General features: G+C 40.9%; 1 protein-coding gene across 2 annotated transcripts in view; it reads right to left on the bottom strand.

Moving 5' to 3' along the window:
• Window positions 1–6,844, bottom strand: part of LOC136632549 (serine protease inhibitor A3L-like) — a 48,895-nt gene extending 42,051 nt beyond the window's left edge. Inside the window, exons 1-5 of one of the 2 annotated variants that reach the window (XM_066607502.1) lie at window positions 6,629–6,837; window positions 4,338–4,761; window positions 4,007–4,232; window positions 1,584–1,683; window positions 956–1,142 (exon numbers count right to left, since the gene is read on the bottom strand). In XM_066607502.1, the coding sequence (XP_066463599.1) occupies window positions 1,110–1,142; window positions 1,584–1,683; window positions 4,007–4,232; window positions 4,338–4,743 (765 nt within the window). In that variant the 5' untranslated portion in view covers window positions 4,744–4,761; window positions 6,629–6,837 and the 3' untranslated portion in view covers window positions 956–1,109. Of the gene's footprint in view, window positions 1–955; window positions 1,143–1,583; window positions 1,684–4,006; window positions 4,233–4,337; window positions 4,762–6,628 lie in introns of those variants that run through there. The other variant, XM_066607504.1, reaches the window with a different exon arrangement.
• Window positions 6,845–12,608: the final 5,764 nt, after the last annotated feature.

The raw sequence follows: 12,608 nt of genomic DNA, 5'->3' as shown, positions 1-12,608 counted from the left end.
TCCTAAACGTTCCTTCTAACCTACACTAACGCTCTCCCTCATTCACAGCAGCTCTGTCCCTCAGCTAATCCAGCCTCCGTGTTAGGCAAGCATCAGGAGACCTGAGTTTTTATGATCCTAGGTCACCTGTGTCGGCCAACAAATCACTGTTATAGACATGCACAGGGTTGGCATGTCACATCAGGAGATACCAAAGCCTTCCCTGCATGTTCATTGGCTAAAAAAGCCGCTAAACATGTGGGGAGGAGAAGGTAAAATTTTCTCGAACACCCCGTGGTACTCACTCGAGTAACGAGTATTTTTAAGTATGCTAATGCTCGAATGAGCATCAAGCTTGGACGAGCATGATCGTTCATCTCTAGTCTTAATCTATCTTTCTGCGTTTTGCAGAGAGAAACTGCCATATAAGTCTATGACAGGTTCGAAAAAACGTGAGGGAATGGGGGTAACACTGTGCAAAAAGCTGAAAAAAGAAGACAGATGACCCTTAGGGCTCTTTTACACAGCCGAGGGCGATACATGTGGATGCAAGGTATTTTCATGTGAAAATAGCCTCGCATCACTGTGGGGATGAGGGGAATTCCTGTTGCGGCTGGCACAGCCATGGCAGAGGATAGCGGAATCCTCCCATTGATTTCAATGCTGTTGCCATGCAGGAAAACATCGCTAATGTGAATGAATCCATTCAAAAGAATGGATTTCATGTTTTTGCGTCTCACAACGCACAAATCTCGCTCGACTTTCTCCGCCAATGTAAAGGCACCCTTGTTGGTCTTTAATGACCATTCAATTGCACGGAAAGGGTGTAGCATACGAGCGCAAAAATTACAGAACAATGTGCAGACACACGTGCAACACCCTGATTATAACCACCCCCAAACCTCATTAATGCCCAAATACGCTGCGCTGTGGCCTGGGCTACAGCAGTGAAGATATAAGACAGGAGACAGGCCACCAGTGTTTGCATCTGCAGCTTTAATATCTTGTGGAGGAAAATTTTTCTTAAAAAGGAAGGTTTTCAAATCATGGATACACTTCTATGCAGAACTAGTTCCAAGCATGTGATTGGTTGATGAGTTTGATCAGCTTTTCCCTCAGTAGTTCACACTTTATGGATATGTAACTGATATTTTTGATGATTGCTGCGGAACAGAAGATAACAATGTCAGCATCACTAATTATAAAAGAAATAATGCCATAAATCATGATCTTAAAGGTGATATCCTCTGTAAACCTATAGTGAAACTTGAAATAACCCCAATAATTCACTCCTTCCAAGCCATGCTCATATAGGGCCAGGAAACTGAGATATAGAGAGCTGTCAGATGGGGCTTAATACTGCTCCATTCACTCCCCATCATTCCCAGTGATCACTCATTTTGGTTCACCTCTTGGTAGAGCTGGGGCCCCATAGTAACAGCAATAGTGCCTGCTACCATGTTAATAACGCTTGGTGTATATAGCTTCAGCAGATTTTCCACTGCTGTACACATAAAAGTCTCTTTTCCCACTTTGCCAATTACATTTCCCCATCACATGCATTCAAGAGGTAATGAAACATGGTACAAATGCTAAAATGTCACCTTATATTTAATGAGCTGATGATCATCAACTTCAGTAACATCAGCAATCATTGTTCCGCAGACATACAGAGTAGCCCTGAAAACTGTCAGGTTCACCACCCTACACAAATCAGAGAGGAATAAAACTGTAAGTTTTGCATTAACAAATCCATGACACAGTGTAGTAACATAGTAGTTATATTCTTGTACATAGGGGGCAGTATTATAGTAGTTCTATTCTTGTACATAGGAGGCAGTATTATAGTAGTTATATTCTTGTACATAGGGGGCGGTATTATAGTAGTTATATTCTTGTACATAGGGGGCAGTATTATAGTAGTTATATTCTTGTACATAGGGAGCAGTATTATAGTAGTTATATTCTTGTACATAGGGGGAAGTATTATAGTAGTTATATTCTTGTACATAGGAGGCAGTATTATGATAGTTATATTCTTCTGCATAGGGGGCAGTATTATAGTAGTTATAGTCTTGTATATAGAAAGCAGTATTATAGTAGTTATATTCTTGTACATAGAAGGCATTATTACAGTAGTTATATTCTTCTACATAGGAGGCAGTATTACAGTAGTTATATTCTTGTATATAGGAGGCAGTATTATAGTAGTTATAGTCTTGTATATAGAAAGCAGTATTATAGTAGTTATATTCTTGTACATAGAAGGCATTATTACAGTAGTTATATTCTTGTATATAGGAGCAGTTTTATAGTAGTTATATTCTTGTAAATAGAAGACATTATTATAGTAGTTTTATTCTTGTACATGGGGGCGGTATTATAGTAGTCCTATTCTTGTATATAGGAGGCAGTACTATAGAAGTTATATTCTTGTACATAGAAGACAGTATTATAGTAGTTATATTCTTATATATAGGGGGCAGTATGATATTAGCTATAGTTTTGTACATAGGGGGCAGTATCATAGTAGTTATATTCTTGTACATGCGGTGCAGTATTATAGTAGTTATGTTCTTATAAATAGAAGACAGTATTATAGTAGTACATAGGGGGTAGTATCATAGTAGTTATATTCTTTTACATAGGGGCAATATCATACTAGTTATATTCTTATACATGGGGGGCAGTATTATAGTAGTTATATTCTTGCACATTGGGGGAAATATTATAGTAGTTATATTCTTGTACATGGGGGCAGTATTATAGTAGTTATATTCTTGTACATGGGGGCAGTATTATAGTAGTTATATTCTTGTACATAGATGACAGTATTATAGTAGTTATATTCTTGTACATGGGGGCAGTATTATAATAGTTATATTATTGTACATAGGGGCAGTATTATAGTAGTTATATTCTTGCACATAGGAGGCAGTATTATAGTAGTTATATTCTTGTACATAGGGGCAGTATTATAATAGTTATATTATTGTACACAGGGGCAGTATTATAGTAGTTATATTCTTGCACATAGGAGGCAGTATTATAGTAGTTATATTCTTGTACATAGGGGCAGTATTATAATAGTTATATTATTGTACATAGGGGCAGTATTATAGTAGTTATATTCTTGTACATAGGAGGCAGTATTATCATAGTTATATTCTTGTACATAGGAGCAGTATTATAGTAGTTATATTCTTGTACATAGGAGACAGTATTATAGTATTTAAATTCCTTTACATAGAGTACGGTATAAGGGCTCTGTCAGACGGGCGTTTTTACATGCATTTATTTGCACTTTAAAAAGATTGCATGGTGCACATAAAAAAAACATATGACCACATCCATTGCCACCCATATGTTCTGTCTTTTGTCGGTGCGAATTTTATGCGCATGTAAAAATCGGACATGCGACTGCTGCCATTGAAAAGCATTGGTTGTATATAGATGCGGATTGCAAATACAAGTAACATGTGCACATAAAACGCCCGTCTTTCTGAGGCCTTATAGTATTTATATTCTTGTGCTTTGGAGGACAGTATTATATTAGTTACATTCTTGTTCATAGGGAACAGTATTATAGTCGTTATATTGTTGAACATAAGGGGCAGTATTATAGTAGTTATATTCTTGTACATAGGGGGCAGTATTATAGTAGTAACATTCTTGTACATAGGAGATGTATTATAGTAGTTATATTCTTGTATATAGTAGACAGTATTATAGTAGTTATATTCTTGTACATAGGGGGCAGTATTATAGTAGTTATATTCTTGTACATAGGGGGCAGTATTATAGTAGTTATATTCTTGTACATAGGGGCAGTATTATAGTAGTTATATTCTTGTACATAGGAGGCAGTATTATAGTAGTTATATTCTTGTACATAGGGGGCAGCATTATAGTAGATATAGTCTTGTATATAGGAGATGGTATTCTAGTAGGTAAAGTGTTCTTATATATAAGGAGCAGTATTGGAAATATATAAAATGAAAGATTGATTGTAAAACAAATTTCTTACTGTCGGGTCATTGAGTTTTTCCACAGTGCCAGGTTCATTTTATTGGCCGCTGCTCGTACTGATGCTAACTTTCCCTCATCTGGTATAATGTACAGTAAAGTCATAAACTGGTTTTTTGGAATTTCTATCATAGTGAATCCGATTTCCTTATTGGTCATTGTATTGTACTCTCCTGTCAGCTGAACCATGTATGAGTTACCTCCACTGACAGGAATTTTCCACTTATCTAAAAAGAAGTAAAAGTGAATAAATTACTCATAAACAACAGCATCAATAGACATAGACTCAGCGTACATGACCTGTGGATTTAGCTGGTCATGATCAGACCTACCTGCACAACTTAAGATAACAGCTTCTGTAGTTTGTTCAAAGTCACTGAAGAAATTTTTGATTTTTCCACTTGTATGTTGAGTTACGTAATTGTTGAGTTTGGTTTTTGCATCTGTGGGATTGTTAAAATCCGTAGATATCACAATTGTTTTTTCATTAGCTGGACTCTTAAGAGTAGATAGGAATATGGTGACTGCATCAGCAGGAGGAGGTGTGCTGTCAGTTTCCTCCAAATTTTCATATACAGAGTTAAGTTTATCTAAATTAACTCCAACAGCTAGAAGCGAATAGTCATTGGGATTCTTTGGTGGCATATTTTTGGGGATTGTAACTGTCATAAAGGAGTAATCTTGGACCCCCAAGTGCACAAGAGATGCTCCCACACACAGGAAAAGCAGGATCCTCATTTTGTGCCTCTGGTTCTCCTATAACAAAGGATATAAAGTTTTAAAAAGTATATACTACAAGACGTCCGAGATATACTGGGAAGAGTTATATCACCACATACATAGAAGATGTACGGCTTACACCAGCTGCACATGTATAACTATATACTGTACCAGAAGATGCCCAGATTATACCAGCAATGTCCATATCACCATATACAAATATATATATAACACACCAGCTGTGTATATATGCAGAAGCAACAAACGTTAACTTGACATTTAACACATTATGATAACTACCATGTATTATAATGCTGTAAATCAAGGTAATGCAAAGCACCAGTTATGTTAGCAATCGCTACATCTGTAATTATATACCATATACACAATTGCAAGAAAAAGTAAGTGAGCCCTTTGAAATCACCTGGTTTTCTACATTGCTTACTAATAAAATGTACTCTGTGTGTCTATAAGGGCATAACAGATAAGTGAGTTTTTGCACGTAGGAAAGTCCCACCCACAAAATGCACCTAATAGAACCTATTGATTTCAATGGGCTCAGTATCACTTTTTTTTGCTGCTGCCTTTATTTTGGGTGCAAAAACATAGGACCTGCTATAGGTTGTATGTTTGCACACTTAGAAGCCCCGTAGAGGTCTATGAGAGGTGTGCAAACATGCACCTCCGCATGTACAGGTATGCGGTAATGGCTATTCACGGCTGTGCATACCCAAGATCACTGACACTACGTTAGGCTAATTGGCCATTTAAATCAGAGTGGGGTGATTTCCCTGCCTGTGTGAAAGAGTGGTGCCTGCACAAGTACCCTCACTATTTGTGCAGGCACGCACGCAAAATACACTCGTTCACTGCACAAAAAAATTGCGTAGGAGCGAGACATACGCTGGTCTGTTTAAGCTCTAATTGTGACTCAGATAACTGTGGCACTAATGGAATAACACACCGATAGTTGTGCCGCTCATGTCTTTTATTGAGCACAATATCCACAGTGCAGGGAGCAGTAAGTCTCCTTTTACACGGGGTGAGATATTGTTTGCATGAGCTAATGAGCGAATCATGACAAAGTTCGCTCATACAGCACTTTATACAGACAGATAAGTCTTTTACATTTCGATCCTTAAGTTGTTCACATTTACTGTACTGAACGATGGCTGTTCACATACAATGAGTTGGGAATAAGCGAACGATTATTTTTAAGTCTGCATAAAATGAACAACGAATGATAAGCAAACAAATTTTCATTCATTATTCAATTGTTGGCTGTGTTTACACTGAACAAATATCGTTCAAAACTTCATGTTCCAATGATTTTTTTTGAATAATTGTTCTGTGTAAAAGAGCCCTGAGGGAACCCTTCACTTTAATGACCTATAGATGCCTCTTTAAATCCATCCAAGTTAGGTTTCACAAAAGATACTTTATGATTTGAGTTGATAAAAGTAAGTCCATTAGGCTACCTACACACCGGCAAAAAATGTCTCCCATCACTTCTGTAAACTAGCGGTCCTCCGGCGTGACTTTCATGTCGGAGGATCGGTAAGTGTTTCCCATTGTTTTCAATGGAAACCTTATATTTGCGTGCGTATTGCGATGTATTTTACTATCCCATTGAAAACTATGTGAAAACATAGGGCATGTCATGATTTTTCCCCCGCACTACTTCACTCATGTATAGGACTCAATCTAAAAGAATGGGGTTCATATTCACGCAAGATCTGTGAGTCTTGCAACTCACTAATCTCGGGCAAGTTCCTTTGCTGTGTGAAACCAGCCTTAAACAAAGCAATATAAGCAATTATAATGTATTAGTGGAGACAACAAAACAATATAGAGAGAAAGCGATACAATAAGATACAATAAACCTCATGCAGCATAAACTTACTTTTTCCTCGGGTGTCCGTATTGCTGAGCAACAATTCTCAGGGTGAAGGAATGGACGATAAGGCACCTCTGTCTACACGCCTCACCCGTATAGGAACTGTTCCTTAGATAATACTGCTGTTGTTCTACACTTTAGTAGACAAATGTTCTCCCCAGCAAAAGCCAGTTTTTTTTGTTTAAAATGTAGGTTTAAGGTTACTTTCCATTGTACTAGTTGAATTGCTGCCCGTATCTACTAGAGACTATTAACAAAAGAGTGAAGTTACGTGATGATGTAACTGCAGCCACCTAGCACCATTCCTTTACCCTCATCTTGTTTAACGGTACATACTTACATTCCTTTGTCTTTCAAAAGAAGAGTCACAACAGTGAAAGACATCATAATTCCTATACAGTCAAAGCATAGCTTGAAAAGTATTAACTTCCTATCACCTCTCCATCTATAATGGTAAGGATACAGCAGGACTATAAGTATGTAAGGAAACGGGAGAGATCACCCCTGATCCTGCGGGAAGGGAGGAATTAACAATGTTGAGGCAACCTAAACTTCTCTCAGTGAATTGGAGGATAGAGGGGATATATTACCTGGAAATAATCTTTTCAGCTGTCCGTCCATCCATTCTGCCCGTTCTGGGTGTTTTTTGTGCTGCCAAGGTTGCTATTTACGTATATTTTCTAACTACACTATGCGCTGCTCTGTGATTGGTCAGTGCTGGCTGATTACATGGAAATAGCATGTTGCTTGGATGTATAAGTCCCAGTGGCATTATTACAATAGTACCACTGCACCACAACCACTTCTATTATAGCTACATAGTGGCTGAATGACCTTCAAAGGGCCGATTGTAAGGCCGCCTGCAGACGGCCGGGTCAGATCCCGACCCGAGCCCCTGCTGGGACCAGCGCGACACTCATGTGCTCCCACGGCCCCAGCTCCGTGATGTGCCGGCTGCCGGCCAGCCGGCGCATACGCAGACCAGAGCCGGCAGCTGGGGAGTGACATATCTGTGCGGGCCTCTGCGAGCCCCGCACAGTAATAGAGTATGCCGTGGTTTGTTTTCCTCACGAGATTTTGCATGGACAAACCGCGGCCGTCTGCATAGGATTGCGTTTTCTAACGCAATCCTATGGCAGCTTCCACGGGCGGAAATTCTGCGGGAAATCCCGCTGCGGAATTTCCGCCTGTGGACAGGGGGCCTAAGACTGTATAGTAAGGGCCTGTTCATACAAGCGTATTTGCGTACATAATATGCAGTGAATAGAAGCCATTGATTTCAATGAGTTCGTTTACATGATGTATATTTTCACACCGCATGACATATTTTGTTGCGCACCACGCACCACAATAGGCTATTGAAGTGAATGTGCCACGCAAATCCGTGTGAATGAGCCGTAATAGTGACCCTGATAGTGGCCCCAGTAATCATAACGATCCCCACAGTGGCCCAATTAGTAATATTAACCCCCTCAGTAGTAATACCCCCTCAGTAACAATATTAACCCTCCCTCAGTAACAATATTAACCCCTCCCTCAGTAATAATAATAAGCCCCCCTCAGTAATAATAATAAGCCCCCCTCAGTAATAGTAATAAGCCCCCCCCCGTAGTAATAGTAATAAGGCCCCCCTCAGCAATAAGCCCCCTTCAGTAGTAATAATAAGCCCCCCTCAGTAATAATAACCCCCCCCCCCTCAGTAATAGTAATAAGCCCCCCCTCACTAATAGTAATAAGGCCCCTCTCAGTAATAGTAATAAGCCCCCCCTCAGTAATAGTAATAAGCCCCCCCCGTAGTAATAGTAATAAGGCCCCCCTCAGTAATAAGCCCCCTTCAGTAGTAATAAGAAGCCCCCCTCAGTAATAATAACCCCCCCTCAATAATAGTAATAAGGCCCCCTCAGTAATAAGCCCCCTTAAGTAGTAATAATAAGCCCCCCTCAGTAATAATAACCACCCCTCTTCAGTAATAATAGTCCCCCCGCCCAAACCATATACTTGCCTCCTCCTTGCTGTCAGTGCCGCTCCCCCTCTGCTTGTGCTGAGCCCGGGTGCACACTGACGTCAGTGTGTAGCCCGGCACGCTTCCTCCCTGAGTTCTCTCCTGCGGAACTGAAGAGCAGGGGACTCAGGGGAGCAGGATCCCGGCTGCACACTGATGTCAGTGTGCACCAGGATCAGTGGTAACAGCGCGTTTACCAGCGGGGTGCTGCTGGCTTAGGGGCCGGGTCGTGATTGCGACCCCAGCGACTTCTATATGCACGCCAGTGGCTGAATAACATTACCATACTGATACTCAATAAAAACCAGTGACCAAATAGAGATAAATACCAGTTCTACACAAGCGCTCTGCAGACCGTATAAATGGATACAGTACTGTTATATCCAATAACTCATAGGTAAAATCCACTGTGGTTGAAGTCATTTACTTTCACCTTTCCTGTCTTCTCCTCCCATCCAACTCAAACGTCCATGCCTACTTCTTCCAGGCTTAACTCATCTATGCAGAATTTGATGCACATCTTTGGCCCCTCTCTTCTCCATCACACAGCCCACCTTTTCCCAACCAACAAAAACTCCTCATCCATAGTGCCTTGCATGATAATAATGCCCTTGCATGCCCCAAATAGTAACAGTGTCTGCTCTGTGTGCTCTCACAGTAATAATACTACTTCTTATCTTGGTGCCCCAAAACATAGTTATGTAATAATAATAATCTTTATTTGTATAGCCCCAACTTATTCCGCAGCGCTTTAATGTCCCTTTTGTGCCTCTTTAAAAGGGTTGTCCCGCGGCAGCAAGTGGGTCTATACACTTCTGTATGGCCATATTAATGCACTTTGTAATGTACATTGTGCATTAATTATGAGCCATACAGAAGTTATCAAAAGTTTTATACTTACCTGCTCTGTTGCTGGCGTCCTCGTCTCCATGGTGCCGACTAATTTTCGGCCTCCGATGGCCAAATTAGCCGCGCTTGCGCAGTCCGGTCTTCTCCTGTCTTCAATGGGGCCGCTCGTGCAGAATGCCGGCTCCGTGTAGCTCCGCCCCGTCACGTGCCGATTCCAGCCAATCAGGAGGCTGGAATCGGCAATGGACCGCACAGAAGAGCTGCGGTCCACGGAGGAAGAGGATCCCGGCAGCCATCTTCACCGGTAAGTATAGAAGTCACCGGAGCGCGGGGATTAAGGTAAGCGCTGAGCGGTTTTTTTTTTTACGTCCCTGCATCGGGGTTGTCTCGCGCCGAACGGGGGGGGGGGGGGGGGGGGGGTTGAAAAAAAACAAACCCGTTTCGGCGCGGGACAACCCCTTTAAGTAATAATGCCCCCTTTGTTTCCCACATATATAATGATGACCCCTCTACACCCTTGTGCATAGTAATAGTGCTCTCCTTACATAGTAATAATGCCTTCACACATAGTAATAATACTCCCTGTACTAAAATAAAAAAACAAAAAAAACATACACTGACCTCGCTCATGAAGGGAACAGGAGGTTGGGTTCATTTCTGGAACATACAATGCTACAGTGATACCATCATGCCACTTGTGTCCTGTGCATGCCCTGGAGTTCTGATAAGTAGCAGGCCTAAAGCAGCCTGTAGCTTAGGCTGGATTCAGACGATCGTATATTGGCTGGGTTTTCACGCCGAGCCGATATACAGTGTCCTCATCTGCAGGGGGGGAAGGATGGAAGAGCCAGGAGCAGGAACTGAGCTCCTGCCCACTCTCCGCCCCTCTGACCTATTTGCAATGAAAGGAGGCGGGGTGGGGCTAAGTTCCAAGAATTAGCCCCGCCCCCGTACCGCCTCTCCCCTTTAAAAATAGTGCAGAGGTGCGGAGAGGAGGCAGAGAGGTTGCGGGAGCTCAGAGCACTCTTGCAGGCTCTTGCAGGCTCTTGCAGGCTCTTGCAGGCTCTTGCAGGCTCTTGCAGGCTCTTGCAGGCTCTTGCAGGCTCTTGCCCTGCAAAGAGAGACAACGTATTACGGCTGGGCGTGAAAACCCAGCCGATATACGTTCGTCTGAATCCAGCCTTATTAGAATGAGCAATGGGGAAAGAAGCTAATGTATTTCTGCGTTGGCATTTGGCAAATTTTATTTAGAAAATAAGATTTACACTGATATGTGAAATGCCGGTCTTGATACATTCTCCCCAGGTATTTATAATTGCATTATTGGCTGATTAGTATATGTAATAACGTAAATGCTGATAACTTGTATTATGAGATTGCTTGAGAAAAATCTGTTAAACTGTTCCTTCAGGTCTCCTGCACACTTGTGTTTTTCTGGCGTGTTTTTTTCACGTGAATGTCAATGGGACTTTTTTAATGTTAAAAACGTTTCGCACAATAATTGCAAGGCACCAACTTGCGATGCATTTTTAACATTAGAAAGTCCCATTAACAATCGCGTAAAAAAACGCAGCGATATCGCGTGAAAAAAAAATGTGCAAGAAAGACGTAGGTGTACAGGAGCCCTCACATGGGGTATTTGTACATGCAAAATTTGCATGCATAATACATGGGGAATAGAACCCATTGATTACAATGGGTTCACTCACACTTACCTTTTTTGCGCGCACATTTTGCATATATGGGAAAAAAAGTAGCATGCTCTACTTTTGTGCACATAGACATTTATGGGTGGTCCACAAATGCAGGCATAATATGCAAGGAGATTGTACTCTTCACAATTCCACGAGGACTAGAACACATCTGAAACTCATTAGGCTAAATAGCCATTTAAAGCTGGACGTGTTTGTCTGCTGCATTTTTGGATCAAAATTGGAGTTCTGTCGTTTTTCTCTCTTGGATATGTTTGTGCAAAGTCCGGTAACCAGAGCTTAGACTGTGTATGTACCCCCTTTCTTCAATGTTGACTACAGTGGTGGTGGTATTTTTGTTTTCCATTATTATATACCAGAATATGCCCAGGTTATACCAGCATGCTCCATACCACTATATACAAAAAGATATATCATTTATACCAGGTCTACATATAATTCTACAGTATACTAGAAGATACCCAGGTTATACTGGCTGTACATATATAATTATATACCAGAAGATATATAACATATTCCAGCTATACATATTTAATTATATGCAAAAGATGCCCAGGTTATACCAGCATGCTCAATTTCACTAAGTAAATGAATATCTTAAAATACCTGCTGTATTTAATCTCTAATTCACTTGAATTCAGCAGGTGTCGTGCAGATTGGCCTGATGCCCAGCAATTACACATTACATCGAGTTTTATGGGTGTGGGATATTTGATGAATACTTTGATGAAATTCATGGGTAAATACATTGGTACTTAAACAGGATCTGACCCTCTCACAAGGAAGTGCTCATATCAGGAACAATAGCTTACAAGCTGTGCCCTGGCATATGTTATGTGTGCTTTGTTCCTACTCTATAAACAAACAATGAAATGTCTGATGAAAGATTCTGCAGAAAAACCTCATCCACCTCTCCTCATTTAAAGGATTAGAGTCACACATTATCCGAGCAGCAGTGTAGCATTCTGTTTGTATTACTGATTATGACACGGTATTACTTATGTGTAACTGATGCTTCCTGCTCAAGTTATTGTGTTTGAAATATTGCAGTTTTCTGTGAGATAAAATTAGTGGTGGAGCAGCTGCAGTGGTGTGCTTGGGAAAAGGATAGAACAAAAGGTGACAAATGCAAGTGAAATTTCATAATAACCATACACGAGAAAGTGACACGAATGTGGTTTTAGTGCAGTATAGGCATGTGAAAAGATCGCGTCTGATAGAACCAGTGGTTTCCTATAGAACCGTTCAGATGAAGGATTTTAAGACGAGCAAAAAACTTGCATCTTAGGGCGCCTACCCACTTGCGTTGCCGATTTTCGCGTGTGCAAAACGCGGCGTTTTCTGCGCGTTTTTCGCGGCGTTTTTTGCAGCCCTCCATTGACAATCATGGGTGCATTAAGAGAAAAATAAGGAGACATATGCA

Source organism: Eleutherodactylus coqui, chromosome 6 (genome assembly GCF_035609145.1).
Source record: "Eleutherodactylus coqui strain aEleCoq1 chromosome 6, aEleCoq1.hap1, whole genome shotgun sequence".
Classification (NCBI taxonomy): Eukaryota; Metazoa; Chordata; class Amphibia; order Anura; family Eleutherodactylidae; genus Eleutherodactylus; species Eleutherodactylus coqui.
Note: the sequence above shows the minus strand (reverse complement) of the source record. Positions and strands in the feature narration are given on the sequence as shown.